Source organism: Euprymna scolopes, chromosome 37 (genome assembly GCF_053919585.1).
Source record: "Euprymna scolopes isolate OS-2025 chromosome 37, ASM5391958v1, whole genome shotgun sequence".
NCBI lineage: Eukaryota > Metazoa > Mollusca > Cephalopoda > Sepiida > Sepiolidae > Euprymna > Euprymna scolopes.
The window spans coordinates 65,829,827-65,853,526 of NC_136518.1; the positions used below are offsets into that span (position 1 = coordinate 65,829,827).

General features: G+C 34.0%; 1 protein-coding gene across 9 annotated transcripts in view; it reads right to left on the reverse strand.

The window, feature by feature from the left end:
* Nucleotides 1–23,700, reverse strand: part of LOC145261213 (voltage-gated inwardly rectifying potassium channel KCNH7-like) — a 1,042,998-nt gene that overhangs the window by 801,253 nt on the left and 218,045 nt on the right. For 5 of the 9 annotated variants that reach the window (XM_080119557.1, XM_080119564.1, XM_080119558.1 and 2 more), the window contains exon 3: nt 2,431–2,487. The exons of the other annotated variants lie outside the window; for them this stretch is intronic. In XM_080119557.1, the coding sequence (XP_079975683.1) occupies nt 2,431–2,487 (57 nt within the window). The remainder of the gene's footprint in view (nt 1–2,430; nt 2,488–23,700) is intronic. 9 annotated transcript variants of the gene reach the window in all.

Here is a 23,700-nt window from a genome sequence, read left to right on the forward strand (position 1 = left end):
ATATTCAGAATGGATTTGCAAATAACGTTAAATTTCTATCCGGCCATCATAGACAGAACGAGAGCATGCTACGTCGGTGGATTAAATAAAGGATTCCATTCGAAATTCCGAGCAGATTCGCGAGCCCGACGAAAAGATTCCCGGGTTCGGAGGCAGTCGGTGGTTACATAGACCAAAATGTTGTGTGAGTAACCCTTAAGATAAGAACAGGAGTCCGAAAATCTCGAATAATTCGAAACCTTTATATATTATAGATTTGTAAATATGGCATTATCTTGCCTGACAGGTAAAGATATCATAAATATTTTTGCTATATATATATATATATATATATATATATATATATATATATATATATATATATATATATATATATATATATATATATATATATATATTATTAAAGAAAATCGATACTCAATCGAAGTATAGACGCGGAGAAGAGGAAATTATTATATGATAATTAGATTTTGGATATTATTCTCACAACTTTTCGACCGATGTTTCCTTCGACCTTCTTCAGGTGTATCTTGTCGAACTCGAAAATCTTTTTATTGAATTTGAAAATCTTTTTATTGATTCTGAGAATCTTTTTATTGATTTTAAGAATCTTTTTATTGAATTTGAGAATCGTTTTTTTATTGAATTTGAGAATCGTTTTTTCATTGAATTTGAGAATGTTTTTATTGTAATTTAAGAATCTTTTTATTGAATTTGAGAATCTTTTTATTGAATTTGAGAATCTATTTAATGAACTTGAGAATGTGCATAGAGTTCCAAACGGAACCCTTTATTTAATTCACAGGGGTAGCATACACCCGTTCCATAAATGATGACCTGATAGAATCTTAAGTAATTCACAATTGTATTCTGAATATCGCCCACACTGCGGATTGAACATTTAACCCCCAGAAGAGTGCCATTTAGAATTAAATTTATTATTACGTTATCCATTACGTCACGGGTCATTCCTGCGTGTAGAATTTAAGAACATATGTCGTTATTTAATACTATAATATAATAAGGTTCAGCGAACTAAGTATTATGGTATATGTTCGATACACTGAGAACGATTAATGAGGATGTGCAGTTAATACAAAAATGAACACAAATTTAACCATATTCAGACACTAGTTTGGCAAACAAAACACTAATTCTAGAAACCAGAAAGACGACTATATAGCATCCATAAGAGAAAAATGTAGAATAGTCAAAAATTGTCATTCTTTATTTATAATCATCAAAACGTTATTGTCCTCATTACCAGCAAAATACAAATGAACTATTTATAAATGTTTTGTGTAATCATATTTTTTAAAGATTTGTTTTTTGAAGCATACGTGAATAACAGATAATATTATACTGGTCAAACTATAAATACATACACATACACACGTGAAGAAAAGAATTTATACATTAATTTCTGAGAAACAAAGCATGGTAGAATATAGAAAAAAAAGGAATCATTTTGGTACCAACGCGTTTCTTCTCGACAGGTTCTCGTAAAATGGCACACTGGGAAGACGTATTCTGAAAATCCAACAGGAGCGTGTACTACCCAAGGCTGAAGGCAGTTCGCAGCTATGTGTGACATACGGAAACTTCTGAAAGTTTTCAAATACTTCTCCAGGTATTTGTCGCCATCGCTCATGGTTACTACAAGTTAACGTCACGTTTCCAAACGGTTGTAGCCTTGAGAGTTTTACACATAGCAGAGTACTGCCGACACATATGTAGACAAAACAGCGGTGGTTCATTTTCAAAGTATATTCTACTAAACACATGTAAAGATATAAGGATTTTAAAAACAATATATAAACAAATCAAAACTATTTGTGTTCTATTCAAAAGTATCTTATCTATAAAAAGATGTCGCTTTTGGGCCATACGTGAAAGTAAAATATACACTCTTGATCTTCTGGCTAATATACAAGGGTAGTATCTTATCTGTCTAAGGAGAGCACAATGGTATCGTGGGGTTTCTATTATCGCTGGACGTCCATGCAATGGAAATATGTCAAATATTCCTTGAAGGAGATTGGGGGTAAACTGTAACAACCAGACATATTCTTACACTACATTAAACAGATTACTTAGATAAATATTTTTACAGTTTAAACAAAAGGGATACAATAATATCGCGGGGAGACCTTTTAAGCTAAACATCCACAAAATGCGCAGCAGCAATATATTACATATGGGAGATGCCGCTGTGGAATTTCCACAGGTCCTGCTAGTTCTAAATAAATACATAATCACAGAAGAGAGAAACGCGTTGGCACACAAAAAAAAAAAAAAAAATCATTAATTTTACCTCTTTTTTTTTTTGTTCTATCATTCTATATACATATGTGTCTTTATTTCTTTTGTGTGAAAAAAAAATAAATAATCGAATCATTTGTTTCTTTTTGCGTTTAAAAGGTTACTCACGTCGCTCCCAGAGTCCGTACTTTTCATTAAGCCTTTCCCGTCTTTACCCATTTTTTTCTGCGATGGCGAATAGCAGGACGGTTTTTTTTGTAGGTAGGCAGCAAGGCGGGTTTGTTGGGTTGACAAAAGGCAGAGTGCGTGGAGGGCAGGACGACAAATAGAACAGGACAGAAAAGTTGAGACAAGCAAGCATAGGTCAGAGGTTAAAGGTTATGATAGAAAATGAAGCCAAGTGGAAACAAACAATAATCCTTTAATACAACTGGGGTCAATCAAATACTAATTGTTTACTTTGGGTCACGGAAGCACGCATGGAGCATAATAATGATCGTTTTGGATTAGCGTTTAAGCGGGAAACAGTTAAGTATAAAGGTTTATCTATGCTTTCGAGCCAAAGGAAATCGTGGTATTTTGTAGGCGCCCCCGTTGTATCAAAGGATCGGAAAATAACCATAATACTTTTTTTTATAAGAACAATATAAACAAAGCAAAGTAATAAAATTCATGAACATTTATACCGCACAAACAGAAGAAAAGTAAGCAATTTTAATGCAAGCGGTTTAAGCGCGGTTATACATTTTATGCACACAAAGGAACACGCATATATATATATATATATATATATATATATATATATATATATATATATGAGAGAGAGAGAGAGAGAGAGATGAAAAAGGGCAAACCAAAATTATATGCTCATAAACGTTTCATCTTTATTTAAAAAAACTTTCTCGAGATGATTGATTTGAAAAAAAAAACTAGTACAATATCAAATCAATCATTCTAGGTAAATCTTGAAATAAAGACGAAACGTTGATGAATATATAATTCTTATTTGCCTTTTTTTCATCTCTCCATCAAGTTGGAATACAATTGCCATAATTTACATCATATACATAATATCGAATCTTACATACAATGCAAAGGCACAATAAGACGAAGATAAAACAAAATTAAAAAAAACAAACGAACAAAGCATTTTATCGAATGACTTTTTATATAAACACGCATATATACATATATATATATATACATATATATATGTACTCATATATATACATATATACGTATATATACATATATATACACATATATACATATATATATAAATATATATATATATATATATAAATATACATATCCATAAATATATACATATACAAAAATATATACACATACATACACATATATATACACATATATATGTGTATCTATTAATCTATAAATATATATATATACATAAATATATATATTTATGTATAAGTATCTATTAATCTATAAATATATATATACATAAATATATATATATGTATCTATTAATCTATAAATATATATATATATATATATACATAAATATATATATATGTATCTATTATTCTATAAATATATATATATATATACATAAATATATATATATGTATCTATTATTATATATATATATATATATATATATATACATAAATATATATATATGTATCTATTATTATATATATATATATATATATATATATATACATAAATATATATATATATGTATCTATTATTATATATATATATATATATATACATAAATATATATATATGTATCTATTATTATATATATATATATATATATATATATATATATACATAAATATATATATATGTATCTATTATTATATATATATATATATATATATATACATAAATATATATATATGTATCTATTATTATATATATATATATATATATATATATATATATATATATATATATATATATATATATATATATATATATATATATATATATATATATATGGAGAGAGAGAGAGATATTGCTATAAAGCCGCTTTTTAAAGTCTATAGAGTGCACGGGAAACATTACTTAACGTTTGGTTTATTTAGTCCGCGTTTCTTGATATAAACAAAGAATACTACAAAGTAAAAAATGAAACTCGCTTTTGCAGAAGTAAGAATCTTTTCCAAGTGTTATTTTTCACTTTTTGTCGTTTTCTATTTAAATCTGAAGCCAAACATCTGACAAATTTCTTTGTTCAGCAATATTTCTCGCGCAAACATTATAATCGCCCCCCAAAGGATCTTAATGCATGATATTTCGTTCGAAATAAATTTCTAACCTTAGAAATACTCGATGGTGTTTTAACAGGGAGAAAGAACAATTCCATTGAACTAAATGTGTAATTCTCGCAAATGCATGTTGTTTAATTCAAATGTTTAAACAAGTGTTTTGTACTCTAAAATGTTTCTTTTAAGCTAATAGTGTGTGTGTGGGGGGGGGCGTTCTTGCCAGATCGTAAATGTGCTAATATATGTTTTGAGTAATATAAATTTCGTATTTATTATTTCAGAGTCAACTCTATATTGAGTATCAAATTGTATTTTATCTATTATATATATAAAATGAATGTGTGTGTGTGTGTGTACATTTTCCTATGCAATAACTCAATCTTCAGTCTACAGACTCGAAATTTGATATACAGGGTACTGAGATTTGGGAAAATCTTTGTAATCCGTTTGCGGCTAAAAATTTGGCTGTTAAGGAGTCAAAGTTAAACGATTTGACCTTTGAGAACTCTACCCAACTCCTCCACCAATTTTGGGTCTAAACACTTGGAATTTTAGATATAGGTTCCTTGGACATGGATCTAACTTCATAATTTGATTTGAGTCCAAAACAATAAATGTTAACGGGTTACAATAGGGGTCAGAATGTAAAAAAAAATTACCGTTTTTTTTTTCCCCAACATACACCTTCAAACATCCGGGCAACATCGGACTGAACTGCTAGTATATTAAAAGTTTAAAAATGACCACGATGTAATCAGCTAGAATTAACACCAAGACATTTAGCACTCCAGGAGCGTGTTCTAACGATGCAGCACTCGAAAGATACTTAAGAAATGCATTATTATTATTATTATTGAAGAAATTAATTGAATTTGGTCATGCGCAAAAAGGACTAAGATATCTGGACAAGTTGAAATGAACAATTTGAATTTGAACTTGTCAAAACATATTAAATTACACATTATTCTTCTGTTGAAACAATGATTTTTGCTTGTTATAAACCATGTGTATAATTCATATTAATGTCAGGGTTATGTGACCAGTAGTTTCAGAGTTTCTCGGTCACATATTAACACACAGAAAGACAGATACACATACAGATCTACTATTTTATTTATATAGATCAGACGTACATACTTAATTGTTTAAAATTTCTAAAACGATTACATATCGATTGTAGGTAAATTCGCAGAAACGGATATTTCCTCTAAAAATTTAATCCAATAAATGCACTGTAATTATATATATATATATATATATATATATATATATATATATATATATATATAGTTTTACTATAATAATTAAATACCTCCAGACACTAGCGTGTCATCCTTTCGGGAATCATCAATACAGGGTGCCACGATTAACACCAGTCGATAGATTCGAACCCGGCAACACAAGCCATCTCTGGCTTGATTAGCAAAGAACATATCCATTCGGCTACTATTAACGTGAAAGAACGTTGAATTTAAACATTATATTTTTTTAATGTTTTTTTTTTACATCAGGCAGAGTGATCTAATCGTTATACGATGATCTATGCATATGAGCTAAATTGATCGACTTAATTCAACTGAAAGTGCTCAACGATAAAAAAACGAGTTTCTTAAATATATATATATATATATATATATATAATATTATATTATATCACATTATATTATGCATATCTATATAATAGATCTATTACACTGGTCAACACAATATTTTTGGCAGGCAAAGTAAGACTGGTTTCTGGGGTTTTCAAGGGCGCTGAATCCGAATCTGACATTAGTTTTTTCAAATTGGCTCTAGTTTGTGAGATATCACAGGGGGGTCGTTTGTCTAAAATCACCCATTCGCGACCATAGCTAAACGTACAAAAAAACGGCTAAATAGTGCATAAATGTCAGATATTGATTTTTATGATAATCTTAAACCACAAAGACAGTGTAAAATCTCAATCTAACAAGTTAAGTTAGATATAACATCATTTCATTTATCCTATAACTGAACACTTTTCATAGATTTCGAGGATATACAAAAAATTTGCTAAAAATTTGCTGAATTTTAATTCTCCAAGTAAAAAAAAACATTTACATAATCAGTTATATATCATAAATTAATGCAAAGCATTATACACTAAATTCTTAGTTAAAATGAACACACAAAACAATATTTTATTCACAAAACTAAAATTGACGTTTATACGATTTTCGCTTGTGAGCAACTTTTGGGCAGTCTCTCAAAAGGTTCCAGCAGTAGTCTGCCATCATGTGCTCATCCCATTTGCCTTGATACCTCTCTTCCATTGTTTTGATGTCTTGATGGAATCTCTCTCCCTGCTCCTCACTGTAATCACCAAGATTACCAGGAAATCTGTCGGGGTGGCTAAACAAGAAATGAACTTTAATGCTCATATTTGCCCCTAGTTTTCCGTATGCAGTAAGCATCTTACAGACCAATTGCTTGTAATTGTCAGCTTTGTGATTTCCCAAAAAGTTTGTCACTACATCTGTGAAGGACACCCAAGCATTTAACTCAACCGTGTTCATATGATTAGTGAAGTCAGAATCCCTCATGAGCGTTCGAATCTGAGGTCCATCGAAGATGCTACCTTTAGCTTTTTCGATGGAAAGACCTGGAAATTGCCTGCATATGTACTTGAAGCAATCCCCATCCTTGTTCAACGCCTTAACAAACTGCTTCATGAGCCCTAGTTTTATGTGCAATGGAGGGAAGATGATTCTATCCCTGGGTACCAAAGGCTCATTGATGACGTTGGCTGTGCCGACTTCGAGACTTTCTCGTTCTGGCCAGTTCTCCCTTCTGCTGGATTCTTGCTCTGCTATCCCACAAACAAAGAAAGCAGGGATACTTTGTGTACCCACTTTGCTGACCAAGCAGAAAATTCACCATTTTCAAATCCACACAAATCAGCCATTTATGAGTGTTGTAATTCAGCTTTTCAAGAACAAATTTGATAGCATCATACTCTTCTTTCATCTTGGTAGAATGGCCAATTGGTACAGGAGCAAACTTATTGCCATTGTGCAAAAGTACAATTTTTAGACTTGCTTTCGAGCTATCTATGAAGAGACGCCAATCTGCTGGGTCATATGATGAGATCCCCATGCAGTTAAGAAGTGCAGAAACGTCATTACAAAAGACCAGGTCGTCTTCTTTAGAAAAGAAACGAAGCAAGCTGCCTTCCCTTGTCCTATAGTATGTTACTTTTGTGCCAGAATCAAGAATGTTTTTCTCTTGGAGTCGTGATGCAAGAACTTCAGACTGCTCCTTCGACAAACAAAGGTCTCGCACTAGGTCATTAAGTTCAGATTGATTGAAAAGCTGAGGGCCATTTGAGGGTTCTTCATAGTCACTACAGCTATCATCACTTGATATTGAAAGATCAGCTGGAATCTCTTCGGTTTCATCGATTTCAGGCAAACTGGTGAAAACAGGCACAGGTAGATCCTCAGAGTGCGCAACAGGACGGATAGCAGAATCCAGGCTCGGATACTGCCAATTTGCTTTCTTGTGATTGTTAAACCCCGTCATGTCATTGAGACAGAAGTAGCAGTCATCAAAATGATTGTTGGGCTCTCTCCACACCATTGGTACAGCAAACTTCAACTTCAGCTTACCGTTGGTCCAACCGCGGAGACTTTCTACACAGGTTTTGCACACCATATGTGGGACCCAAGACTTGTCTTGGTCACCAAGTATCATATCGAAGTATGCTTTGTACGCCCTCTTGACAAAGTCTGTAATATTCCTCTTTTGTTGTGCCATCATATACTGTCCACAGATGTAACAAAAGACATCCGGTTTATATCTGCAACATCTTCTAGAAGAACTCATTTTCTCTCTGGAACTCATTTTGCTGTTTAATTTATACTGCAACTATATTTATGGAACATGTTATTAAGTAATTACAGTATATAATTATATAAAAATTCTCCCTATATAAATAATTATATAAAAATTCTCCCTGAAATACTTCAATATATACATAATCATTATAATGATTCAATATCAGAAAATTATTATTTACTGCTTCTATATTGAAGTATTTCAGGGAGAATTTTAGCAGTTTAGACTTATTTGGGGCTATCAGTATCTTCTAAAATAGAGCCAATCTGGCAAAACTAATGTTATATTCGTAATCAGCGACCTTCAAAACCCCAGAAAACACTCCTAGATGGTCTGCCAAAGAAAAAAAATAAAAATTCGTTGACCAGTGTTATGTATATCTATATTATATTATGTATATATATATTTATATATTATATTATATTTTGTTTATATATGTTTGTATATATTTGATGAAACTACAAGTAAGTCATATATATATATATATATATATTTATATGTTTATGTCGATGTTTAATATAAATTACAAAAGGATTGACTATTATTCCTTTCCTCTTATTGCTGTCAAAACTATTTGCATGACAAAAGCCCAAAGCCAGCATTGTGCAGTAAAGGATTTACTTTCGTATTGAATTTATCTAACTTATGTGAAAGCAATTGTCACGCATCACGTTTTGGTCTCAATTGAACTTTTAAGCTTTTACATTCTCAAATTTATTCTGAAATCATTTCTATGAAAATTAGCAATTTAATATACACGGTGGAACAATAACATTTTTGCCTTAGTAAAGATGACATGATTCCATTTCTGTTTTATAACAAGCGGTGTTCTTTTTTTCTTACAAGCCATCTACTAGTTTGCAAGTTGTGTACAAATCACAAGAGCAATACGAGCCTTATATTATGTCTGAAAATGACACAATGTTCAGTGACCGAGATCGGAGATGCACCGCTGTACACGCATGCTCTCTACCGATCAAAGTTATGAATACAGGACCATATGCCAGCACCCTTAAAATTCAAACCCGGGGGTTTCAACGCTTGAGGGCACAGCTCAACGAAGTTTTCGATCACGGGTATTGTCTTTGGTGTGGTCTCAAGTGAGAGCCACATACTGCCACCTTAGTTCTTCGAAGTCGGCCTGAAAATCAACACCAAAGTGTACTTGGATGTGCTGAAGAGTGTGGTGATCTCCTCTTGCAATCGGGTAGCCGCTGGCAGACCCTAAGTGCAGCAGCATGGCTCGACGCCGATCCACAAGTCTAAAGAGACCAAGGCTTGGCTGTAGAAAGAGTGCTACGACGTTGTACCTTGACTACTTCGTTTGATAATACGTAATCAACATTATCGCCCACAACACCAAAGCCAGCTTGACCGCCTCCATCCGCCAAGCTGCCCCGGCGTTTGTGGAAAAGGCATGCTCCCAGTTCCAGACCCAAAACGAGGTAGTGATTGAGGCTAAAGACAGCTACATTAAACAAATGTCAGCTGTACTACATAAACGAGTTTACTGAATCGGGTTTTACTATAAAAGTTTGAAAATAAATTTGTAATGTTGTTTTCTTTAGGGTGACAACTTTATCCTTCCAGCCTCTATTTTCTTTAATGATAAGTTTTCATTCTTAAATAAAAACAAGATGGTTTTACTTGTGATACACACACACATATTTTCATGCAGTCGAAGAAAGACTATTACAACACAATTAGCACAAAGTATGTTACGCCTTTACACATATGATGAAGCACCGTAAATATTAATATTTAAGGTTAGTGTGTTTATTCAAAATAATTGTGCTTTAATCTTTATGGCGTATTCGAATCTATGAAGCCGAATTGTGTATCTTCTGAGTGGCATATCATGTAAGAAAGTGCGCATAAGGGCGTGGGAAATATCAGCAGTAGCTGTAAGATAGCTGGCTTGCGAGGATATTAGCAGCAATAGCCAAGAAAATGCACATGTGCAAATTAGGATGTGTTCGCGAGCTGGCGCGAAAAGAAAAAAAATAAAAAGAAAGGACACCTCGTGGTCAGGAGAAGAAAAAGTGGTGTTGGAAAGTAATAGACGTGTACAATCGAAGACGAGAAATGGTTGTCTACGGCCCGCGTGTGACATCGCAGAGAGAGATTATTAAAGCTGGCCTCGGGACGGAGATAGAAAGACAGCGGTAATAACCGACTTATGTAATAAAAAGGGGGTGTTGTATAAACTTATTCTTGTTTGTTTGTTTATTTTTGACTGTGCTAGACGGCTTGGGGGTCCAAGAGATATTTGAACTGTAACGAACACAGTTCGAGCGTAACGGCCATGTTGCAATTTGAGGTCGTTGTGACCCATACAAATTATAAATGTACGAACTGTCGGCAAGAAAATTATCCTTATGCGGAGGCAACTTTTTCTTGTTTTGAGCACTGATTAGAGCTCTGGTTGAATTAAAAATGCAAATGCATTACAGGTATATTTTGGACGAATATAATGTTAATAATGGTTGGTTGTTTTTGTTTTACGGCATATCAACCCTTTTGATGTTATTTAATGCCGAATCCAAAGATTTTGAAGAAAACCTTTTTAATAGAATATATTTGCTTTTTTCAAGTCGATTTCTATTCAACCCATAGTTGGGACCCTAACAGGTACTACCACTACGGGTCAGAGTGGACCTGGGAGCAATGGCAAATAAAGGGTGGCTCCACACTCCCCAAAGCTTGCAAGCTTGGGTCTCATCACTGGATATAGTTTAAGGTCATATCCAGGACCATGGTAACAATGCAACTATATATATATATATATATATATATATATATATATATATATATATATATATATATATGTCTTATTTATAATATCCTGAATCCTATTATGTTTATGTAATTGAGAATTCGGTAATCGTTCATATTCCAATAGATTTTAAGTCACTATAATCTGACTTAATTTGTAAGCTTCAAAATTATCAGTTTTTGTAATCGAGCATTCATATATTGTTTTCACAAAATCAAGACAGCAACGATTGTATTGATAGCAACAAAGAGTGTATTTTCATTTTTCATTACAAATGTTCCGGAACCATTTGGACAATTTCAAACCTCATATCGTTTGAAAATATTTACAAGAACAGCCTCTCATCAGACATTGAGAAAACCACTTTTTTTTAATAAAAAATATGGAATCTATTTTCCTTTTAAGGAAAACTATGTGATAAAAAGTTCACCTACATTTCTTCCTTCGGATGATTTTTTTTTTCAGTTTTCCGTTTGTTTTTGTTATAATAGTCGCGAAACCATTGTAAGGAACAATGAAAATACACTTGTTACTATCAATCTAACCTTTGTTGTCGTGATTTTGATAAAACAATGTATATATACGAATACTGAAGTTTTGTTAAAACAATATATATATACGAATATGGAGACGAATATTGGCTGAAGAGAGCTTGATAAGGATACCTTAAACGGGCCTTATTATCGGGCTTGAAACCGACGGTACCAATGATATGTCTCAACTAACAACTTTCTGTACACAATATATATATATATATATATATATATATATATATATATATATATAGAGAGAGAGAGAGAGAGAGAGAGAGAGAGATTGACAGAGAGAGAGATTGACAAAGAGAGAGAGAGAGAGAGAAAGAGATAGAGGGAGAGAGAGATCAGGGAGACCCGAGGTTATCCGAGATTGAATGAGCATCAACACATTTTCCGCCCATCTACAATTATTGTAATTGAAATCGATTAAACCGCCTATATTTTAATCAAATCGATTGATTGCCAGCTTGGTTAGGGACCTTCCGCAGTGTACGAAAGGGAAGCTTCACATTTCCCCTTCCCTGCAGTAGCTTAGTCTATAATATAATGTATATTGCACTGTAGAGAACCTACTGTGGATTTTATAAAATCATTTTTATATAATGACTTGAATAACATTTCCAACTGCAAAACTCAAGTATCCTGGTTAAATTGTTTTCGAATGCGTCCCTTGATTTTTTTTTAAAAAAGAACTTACTGTTGCTTTTATACTCTAGGCCTTTTTGCTTGTGTAGTAGTAAATCTTCTCAAATGCACTTGGCGGTGAAAAAAACTATCTAAGAACACTCCCAGAAACACAAAGTAGATTTGTGTGGTTAAGAAAGCAGTCGGCTCAGACGTTTCGTAGTCTATAGGAAACGAACTCACACGCACAGGTTCACATACATATAGAGACAAAGTGCATTTTGTAAATAAGTAGACAGATGGGAGTTTGATTCTATATCTGTGTAAACGAATAGACGAAGTATAAGGCTATATAAAATGGTTCTAACCTTAATATAACCAACACAGGAAGACGTTATATTTAGAGATAATAATAATAATAATGATAATAATAATAATAATAATAATAATAATAATAATAATAATAATACACCGCTGTCACACATCCCATTGTCTCATCACCGTTTCCCCAATAAAAAAGTGATACTAAAGAGCCGAGAAGGGTCAAGGAGGATGGAAAACCCGAGGAGAGAGCGCTGATCAGACCCCCACTGGACAATCGCGAAGAAAACTGGAACCTTGGGGAGGTTTAGTTCCGCTCGAATTCCAGTATAAACCAATGACCACTGCCAGCGAGGAATCAATGGTAAATGGCTGTTGCGATGACGCAAATTCATTTGCAAATGCTATCGAAGGAGGTGGAAAGAGCGGGACGTCTGGGGAGACTTGTTGTCAGTCATCTTCCAGAGAACACCACAGGTTTCCAATCAGACCGGTTGTTGAGTTGTGTGAAAGCTCCATGTGAGCTTATAATAATAATAATAATAATAATAATAATAATAATAATAATAATAATAATAATAATAATAATAATAATAATTTAGGAAACACATAAGAGTTAAAAATGTCACTAGAAGTCTAAAATGTATGTTTATGAGTTTCTCTATAGAGCGCTCCAAAACATTAATATAGGGACTCTAAAAATGTGTCGTCACCCAATAATTAATGAAGAGCAAGCCGACAGAGGTTAAACAGCCATTCTAGTGCAGACGGGATAAAGGGGTCAAACCAAATCAAACTAATTGACTCGGCGTTAATACTGGAACAGCTTTGAGTGCATAATGCCAGTCAGTGATGTAGGGGCCCATATCTCTCCTCTACCCCTAAAATATATAGAAACGCACATGGGAATTTTTAGTCAGTCAGTTAGAATTCACTTCGAGTTAAGAGTTGACGGCCTGAGTCCGAGAGACACAGCCGTCAGCTATTCTGAGAGACTTCTCGTGGAAGTGTGGAGTAGTGATGTATGGAAGATGGATCAGTAGAGAAATTCACCTCCCCCTTCTAAGGATATGAAGAGAACAAGGACGGGACATTCGACTGTGAAACGAATAAGATTCCAATTGTTCAGAGAAATGTTATGAGCTTTTGTTCAAGGGAAGTCGACACGTCAAGATATATAAAGAAAATATAAGGAGGTACGTTCTGCTTTTATTTTATAAAACTCCCCAAAAGGGCTGATATACCGTAAATATGATATAAGCAGAAAGACGCCACTTTCCCTCACGGAACACCTACACTAGAGAACCACGTAAGATGGGAACATTCGGGGGCGTGGCCTGCATCATATGACACCATCAAAGCATGCACATAATTAATAATTATATTTCGAAGTTAGATTTTGAATTTTCATTATAGAGAAAAAATCGATACTTCATCCCATGAACTAACTGAAGAAAAATCCAAATCTTTTGGCAAAACGACTAACACCAAAATTGAACCGGTTGCCACTTTCTTATGGATTGATGAAACTATCCATTATTCTGAGATTTCCAGCCGGGGCGATGGTGGGTAGCAGGTAAAAATGTTTAGATTGGATCGGCTTAAAATTACAGTTCCTGTTCAGCACGTGATAGCGGCGTAAATTACCTTTCCTACCTGAGTTTAATCAATAGCTCACCGGCTTTTGTTCCATCGACCTCTACATCAACTGCTATGCATCGCAAACGTTTCAGATTTCACATCTGATAGACTTGCAGAAGTTCAGGTAATCTGACCCTATTCCTGGAGGCGGGGGTTATATATATATATATATATATATATATATATATATATATATATATATATATATATGTACGTTGCTTTGGCATTGACGTTTTAGTAGCAAAACGCGCAGTGTTGGAACGTTGCCCTAGTATCCAGATGCATTTACGAAAATGATAGCAAATCTTTGCTCCATTACACGCAATGGTATGCTTTAAGGTGCCCATTTTTTACAGAACATATATATATATATATATATATATATATATATATATATATATATATATAATTTTTATATGCATAAAAAAGGTCCTATGGATCTCAGTTTGAGTTTTTTTTTTTGACTTCCAAGAAGTTAATTGTTAAAAAACAAACGTACTACTCGCATACACACATCTCAGTTTCTGTATTATTAAAATAAAATAATTATGCGTATTTAACGACTGGGAAACGCCGGGAAACGCTGGGTAGGTTGCTAGTACATATATATGTGCACGTGTGTGTGTGTGTGTGTGTGTGTGTGTGTGTGTGTGTGTGTGTGTGTGTATTTGTCTGTGTATTATATTTTCTGTAGATTCTAACAGGAGAAATGTTCTGACCTGAAATTCTGACGAAATTAAAAACGAGACCATAAAAATCATTCGCAACTTATTAAAAATTGATCATGATTATGTTATTAAGGAAATGTTGCCCGTATCGATCGTTATTCGTTTCCTAATAATCGTTCCCATCGATTATTTCGAAGTAGGGAAGAATTTTTGCAATATCTAAGACATTTTTGAAGTGGCGCTTTGTGGCCGGTTTTCCCACGTGCAGCGACACAGATGCGAAGAAATATTCAAATCCAATCGAATTCGAACATAAAATGAAATCTCCAACGATGTAATCGCAGCCTATCTGTTATTTAATTCAAAATTAATAACTAGAAAGGTGATCCAGCACTGCCCGGTGGAATGGATAATAAAATATGACGGATAAAATAAGTGTACGTAACATCTTTTGCATCGACTCAGTGATCAGCGTGGAGCCGACCATAATCCACCACCGTGTTTCCTAGCAAGGCCACGTACACAAGCTCCCAATCAGCGAAACAAGACCATGTAGAGCCCAGTACCCAAAATGTCTATTTCTACTATTATATAAAAGGAACTTTGTCCGTCTGCGTGTGTGCCTGTGTATGTGAGTTCGTTTCCTATGAATTCGAAAACGCCTGACCGATTTATAAAATTTGTCACCAAGGTACTTCATGCGTCTGGCAGTGTTTGTAGCCCGTTTTGTGCATCAGAATGTCTTAGATAAGAATCGATAATCAATATTCGAAATAATCCGATTAAATAAAGAAACACGCGATTTTTCCGAAGTTAACACCTTATACAACCTAACATCACAAGAGCCTTTCAGAAGTTTTATTACAATACACTCCGAAAGGCTCGATATATAAAATCAATAGTAGGTACTTTGATATAACTAACGTGCGTAAGAAATGAATGGTTCTTTTTAAAGCATAATTGCACCATGATAATTGATGTTTTAATTTAAACGTAAATTCAAACCATTGTACCCTAAAAAAAAAAAAAAACCCAGTAAGGACACCCATATAAAATCAACAGTAAGTTCTTTGATATTACATAGGCGCATTCAAAATGAATATTTTCGTTTAGAGCCAAACTGAACCATGATGCTTTTTATGTATATATATGTATGTATATATATATATATATATATATATGTATGTATATATAGATATATGTATGTATATATATGTATGTATATATATATATATGTATATATATGTATGTATGTATATATATGTATGCATATATATATGTATGTATATATATATGTATGTATATATATATATGTATGTATATATGTATATATATGTATATATATATATATATACATATATATAGTAAGTAAGTTATAAAATATATATGGCGATTAAGCTACACTGAATATTCCGCGTTTCATCCACCCAAGGCTTATGCGCAAATTTTGTGGTTGTCTGTCGTTTTTATATACGCACCTTCTATTGAGATTTTATTTAGTCAATCAGCTTTCTAGTATCCACCGCACCCTTCCTATCAGCACTTACCGGAAAAAAGGCCTATTTGACCTCTGGTTTACTTGTTCCTTTGTGTGTTCTCTATTTAGCATGGATATCTAGTTTCTTGACCTGTTTTAAATCTAGGTTAGGTTTTATGTCAGTTTATATACATATATATGTATATATATATATATATATATATATGTGTGTGTGTGTGTGTGTGTGTGTGTGTGTGTCTGTGATAGTTTATGTATATTCATGTTTACTTAATTTATTTATTTGCTTATTAAGCTGTAAAAGAGGAATAGCGAACAACTGTGTTCACAGGATAAAAACTTTCTTTAGGATAGCGATACAAAATGATTTTAAAACTAACAAAAACAATAGAAAACGAACAAATAAATAAATTAAATAAACATGAATGTACATAAATTATCATATATATATATATATATATATATATATATATATATATATATATATACATATATTTATATAAAACTGACCTAGATTTAAAACAGGTCAAGAAACTAGATATCCAGACGAAATAGAGGACACACAAAGGAACAGGTCAACAAGAGGTCAAATAGGCCTTTTCCGGTAAGTGCATGTTCATTGGCTGATAGGAAGCGCGCGGTGGATACTAGAAATCTGATTGGCTAACTAAAATCTTAATAGAAGGTGCGTATATAAAAACGACAGACAATCATAAAATTCGCGCATAAGCCTGAAGAGTCCTAGAGTGGATGAAACGCGGAATATTCAGTGTAGCTTAATCGCCATATATATTTTCTAACTTACTAACTAGCTCTACATACGTATTGAGCACTTTTGAAGTAAATACTTTAAGTTTACGCCTAAATTTATACTTTCGTATATTAATTTTATGTGAGTAAATGCAGTAGTTATATATATATATATATATATATATATATACATATATATACATGCATACATACATATATATATACATATATATATATACATACATATATCCATACATACATATATACATACATATATATATACATACATATATACATACATACATATATACATACATATATGCATACATATATATATATATATATAAATATATAAAGTTATTTTATAAAATCAACAGAAGATTCTCTCCGGCGCAATATATTGTAGACTAAGTCAGTACGGGGAGGCATGTGGAATTTGTTCCAGGTACACCCCGACCCCAAATTCAGCAATCAATTAATTGCGTAGATTGAAAAATGGGTATTTCATCGATTAGGATTGCGATAAAAACATGGAAGTTCGTTGATCATCATTTAATGCCAGGCAATATCGGGTATCCATGCTAGTGCTCTATAAGGGCTAGCTAACCGCGCCCTGAACTTACCCAACATAGATCCGACCTCATGGGCACTAACTGTTAGGAATCAGTACACGTGGAGGAGAACAACGCGTCAAAATTTGAGAAGGGGAAAGGAAAGGAAGAGACAAGATGAAGAAGAAAGCGAATCGAGCAACATCCCTCTTCCTTTATTTTTACCGCTAAAAAACTAAACAAAAAAAAAAACACGTTTGCTCATCTCTCACCATACATTCGAAATCATAGAAAGGAGAGCAGAAAAAGAGATGACGTCGATACTGGAACACAAGTGCTAACCAAAAAATGCAAGAGAGCTATATGCTCAGTCCGTTAAATCCAAAGTAACTGACCAGCGGCTTGGTTCCCACCAGTTTTGGCAAATAGCAAACAGAATCCTAAACAGAAGCGTGCGTTCTATCCCAACCATCATCAATGGACCTGAGGTCATCTCGTCAGCATCAGACAAGGCCAAACTATTTGCCAAGAACTTGGCAGCTTATTCTACTCCATGCGGCGAAGGCAATCAACTCCCCGTATTTCCTCCTGTCATTAATTTTCCCCACTCTTTATCTGTGCCAAAATCAAAACGTAGATTCCATGAGCAGAGCTTCTTTCTTAGAAGTGCACGACAGTTGAACTCTCTTCCGTTTGCCTGTTTCCGACCTGACTACAACTTGGATGTCTTCAAGTCCAACATAAACAAATTCCTGATGAACCGTCCCCTTAAGTAAGTCACTTTATTAAATCTCCAATACTAACGATTACTACAATACTATCCCATTGATTACTGTACAGGCAATAACCTTTATCGCCAAGTGCCTTCCAGGTCTTGATAAGTGGTGTCCTCCATGTAAAAAAGACTGAACAACTTTCCTGTAAAATGTCTCTCTATCTCTCCCCTTTCTTTCTCTACCTGTACTCTTTCCTTTCCGATAATCCCTTTCTCTTCTCTCCAGGCAACTGGTCCAATATATATATATATATATATATATATATATATATATATATATATATATATATATATATATATATATATATATAAACGAATAAAGAAAGTAAGAAAAAATTGATTTTCCGTTTGATTTTATAATCGATAATGAAAGCGGTAACATTTATGTTGTTTGATGGGTTTGTTGACGAATCGGTAAAATGTTGGAACATTTGTTTCTAACGTCATTTTGTTGTAACTTGAAATTAAAGGATTTATTTTTTCGTAACTTGAAATAAAAGGATTTATTTTTTCGTAACTTGAAATTAAAGGATTTATTTTTTCGTTACTTGAAATAAAAGGATTTATTTTTTCGTAACTTGAAATTAAAGGATTTATTTTTTCGTTACTTGAAATAAAAGGATTTATTTTTTCGTAACTTGAAATTAAAGGATTTATTTTTTCGTTACTTGAAATAAAAGGATTTATTTTTTCGTAACTTGAAATTAAAGGATTTATTTTTTCGTAACTTGAAATAAAATGATTTATTTTTTCGTAACTTGAAATAAAAGGATTTATTTTTTCGTTACTTGAAATAAAAGGATTTATTTTTTCGTAACTTCAAATAAAAGGAGTTTTTTAAAAATTGCAGATTATTTAACGTTGATAATGAAAGACTGATTCCCAATCTACGAATTGTATTTTTTAAAACCTACCTGTAAGATTTGAAACACGAATCTCTCATCTCATACCTACATGTACATAAATCGTTTCCTTAATGCACGTAAAGAGCTTCATATATTAAAAGATACATTAGAGAAGGTCATTAGTTACATCGGCCGAAATATTTTTCTTGGTTTGGTTTGGTTTGGTTGTTTTTGTTTGACGGCATATCAACCCTTTTCGAATGCTGAATCCAAATATCTTGAAGAACAATTTTTTAATAGAATATTTTTGTTGTTTTCAAGTCGGTTTCTATCTAACCCATAGTTGGGACCCTAACAGGTACTAGCACTCCGGTTCAGAGTGGACCTGGGAGCAATGGTAATTAAAGGGTGGCTCCACACTCCCCAAAGCCCGCAAGCTGTGGCCTCACTACTGGATATAGTTTAAGGTCATATCCAAGACCACCGAAATATTTTGAAAATAATCATATCATATAAAAGTCACTCTGTGTGTGTGACTTCTTTCCTCATAGGTTCCGAAACAGCTGAACCTACATTTTGCAAATTTTACCACAAGGTCATTTACATGTCTGACAGCGTTCTTAGATATTTTTTGTACAGAAATTCATCCGATAAATGTCGAAAATCGAAAAAAAAAAATTGATTTTAAAATAGTTTTCTTCTCTTATAGATTTTAAAAAAATATACTAGAGGATATTTTACGCTACAACAGTGTAAACTTGGTGTAAACTAACGCAACATATACTCCGGTAAACATTCATCATTTTTGTCTATGAGAGAAGAAAGACTACTTTAAAGATCATCAAGCCCAAATATCAGCTGACGCGATATTGTAAACAAACACAAACGGAATTTAATGAAAAAAATTATTATTATTATTTATATTTTTAATTTTTTTTGTGTGAATTAGTCCACCGGGTAAATTATTCCACATAATATATAATAATCAATAGAGGCTCGATTTTATAATAATATATATGCAATCTGCATAAATTAAAATATCATGTTTAAGCGTATTATACGATCGGGCACATCCCAGTCGTATAATACGCTTAACCAATTTGAGAATGGCACTCTGAATCATACTTGCAGTAAATACAGGTATAGAAACCAGTAAGTTTTACCGGATTATGTTTAAATGAATAAAAAGTAAAAATAATAATAAAAATCTAAATAAATAATATGAGGAAAAAATGTGAGAAAATATGACACTACCCCGTGAACATTCTCTATAGGATAGGAGATGATTTGGTAGGCGCATGCGTAACCGAGACGACGTTAGCAAAAAAAAAAAAAAGAAAATGTAAGCGCGTTGTGTAATTTGATAAGCTCTCAACTGACATCTTTTAAGTAGTGATCCATTTTCAGAACGTCCTGATCTGCGCATGCGTCAAAATATAATTAACTCCGTACAATGGTGGACCCGTATCGAAAAGAAGCTGGTGTGTAAGTTTTGTTATTATTTACTTTCGTAACGGATTTGGGGAGGCTATGAAACTATCGCCCTTACGCTAAGAGAAGATGCGCACGCCCGAAGTGTTAAGAAAATCTGTGATATAAATCTCACCTGTCTGTTTAAATGTATGTATGTATGTATGTATGTATGTATGTATGTATGTATGCTAAAAACTTACGACAGAGGCGACGGATTTTCACGAGATCAGTATCATTTTGAAGCTGGACACTTCGGACGACAAATATCGAAACAAATTGGCTTAAAACATTAATGTCTTTACCCTACACTGGACACTTTTCTACAGGGGCGGGTCGCCTTTTTGCCTATATCTTCGGAAGTCATCCACTCTTTTCGATTTACTACCCTTAATTTAAGCATTCGTCACTTCCAGTTTGGCGATATATTAGGTTGGTGTAAAAACTATATCGTTTTCTCACATTTGTTGGTTTTATAAATGAATTCCGAATTAATTCTTTCATATATATTGGCATGTTATAACTCATTTTTAAGCCCGTCATTCGCTCTATCGAATCGTGTTATTCGTTGACGTTCGCAATCTCTGCATTCGTTTTTTGCGGGCTTTTCGACAGCATGGACAAAATTGAAATCCGCACGATTTTTTCGGCCCAGTTCCAACTAGGCTAAAAAGCTGTTGAGACAGCTCATGATATCAATACGGAATCATTCACAAATGTGTGGTATAATAATGGTTGTAATAAATTTCGCAATGGTGACGAGAGCCTCGAAGATGAAGACGGTAGCGGCCGGCCGACTGTGGGTGATAACGAATATTTGAACGCCTTAAGTGAAACTAATTCTGACAAAACCACACGAGGAGTTGCTGTTGAACTCGAGGTCGACCACTCAACAATTGTTCGCCATTTAACCAAATAAGAAGTCAAAACAGTTGGATAAATGGGCGCCGCATGAATTGAACGATAAGAATAAAAAAAAACTCGTTGTTTTTAGGTGTCTTCTGCGCCCCTTCTACGCAACAACTACGACCCATTTCTCAAGCGACTGGTGACGTGTGATGAGAAGTGGATCCTCTAGGATAACCGGCGATGTTCGGCACAGTGGTTGGATACCGGAGATGCTCCACAACACTTCCCGAAGCTGAAATTGCACAAAAATAAGGGTTACGGTGACCGTTTGGTGGTCTTCGGCCGGTCTCATTCATCACAGCTTCTTCAAACCGGACGAATCGATTACGGCGGAGAAGTACTATCAACAAATTGACGAAATGCACTAGAAGCTCCAACGTATGTGACCGAGATTTGTTTATATGAAGGGACTCCATTTCCTCTATGACAACGTTCGCCCGCGCATGTTGCTCAACTAATCTCGCAGAAGCAAGACGAATTGGGCTACGAGACTGCCTCATCCGCCAATATTCACCGGACGTCTCGATTATCACTTTTTCAAGCATTTCGACAACTTCCTGCTCCAAAAATGCTTCAAAAGCCGAGATGATGCCAAATCGGCCTTCAATGACTTGATCGCTTCCAGAAAAAGTAAAAAGCTAGATTTTTTTTTCGAAATTAAAAGCGATATTGTGCCTAACGCTGCCCTCGTTGGGAGGCAAGTTTTTATTAATGCAAGAAGGATGTCTGCATAAAGAACTTTGCACGATATATATATATATATATATATATATATATATATATATATATATATATATATATATTATGAGGACGACCCCCCGTAACATCGCACTGACACACGTGAGGTACAACCATTCCGTCCGCGTTGAATTCATCAAAATCAAATTTATGCAGCTGCAGAGACCATCTACAACATTCCGATATACAGGCATTGATTTGAGCCGTTATTTACTGTTTGTTTTCTTTGCAGGCGTGAAAATGGCGCCCTTGTTCTGGCCTTTTCAAAATGTTGTAACCGGACCTCGACGGAAGTAGTCTCGAGTCACTTCCGGCACCGGAGAAATGAGGATGAGTTAAACAATCACCCAATTGCGTGTGAAACGATTTAAACAAGTGGAATCATGACATATACATATTGATCTTGTCCGACGCAGTTTTGGGAAACGGAGGCCTGGGCGTGGAATGACTTTTAGAATGTTTTTGTGTGTTACGATCGAAGAGCGATTGGTGGTTTTGGTGGTGGTGGTGGGGGACAGATTTGCATAACAAACTGATGATTATTCTTTGAAATGGGAAATGGCGGTAAAGAGAATGTGAAAAGCTGTGTAATACACGAAAATCAAATAATAATAAATTTAACATTTTTGTAATGCAACGTTATCGACGTTTGCAACTCGTAGACCCAACACGTTGTAGAAGAATACGTCGCAAGAAACATAGGACAAGTAATAACTAGGACTCACTTTTTCGTCTCGTAACAGCGACATTTATTTCCTCATTCTGTAACATTGCGCGGACGCTCATACGTAAATGTATGCGAAATGACGTCACCAGGTAAGAGAAAAAAATGGGTATGAAAAAGAGAAAGAGAACGATCACGGAAAGGACGTGGAGTACGAAACGAGATAACGTTCGAGATCTCGTGAGAGGAGAGAAGAACGTTCTACATTTTGTGGGTGACGTCACGGCTGTAACGGTCAGGAATTAAATGTTGTTGCTACAACGAAAATGGAGTTGAAGTTCTTTTCTAGCTTTGTCGATTTGCGACTGAAGCATAGAGCGTGTATTGGTTCCCGGACAATGTTACAATTCTCCTGCCACGCTTGACTTCATGCCACACTTGACGTCACCCACGTCTCTAATGTGATCGTTCTCCTGATGCCATCTCTCTTTTTTTTAAAAATCTTTCTTTTTCTTTATCGTGACGTCAGTTCGCACACGGCTTCGTATTTGCATATAGCCGCCATACACGCTCTGTA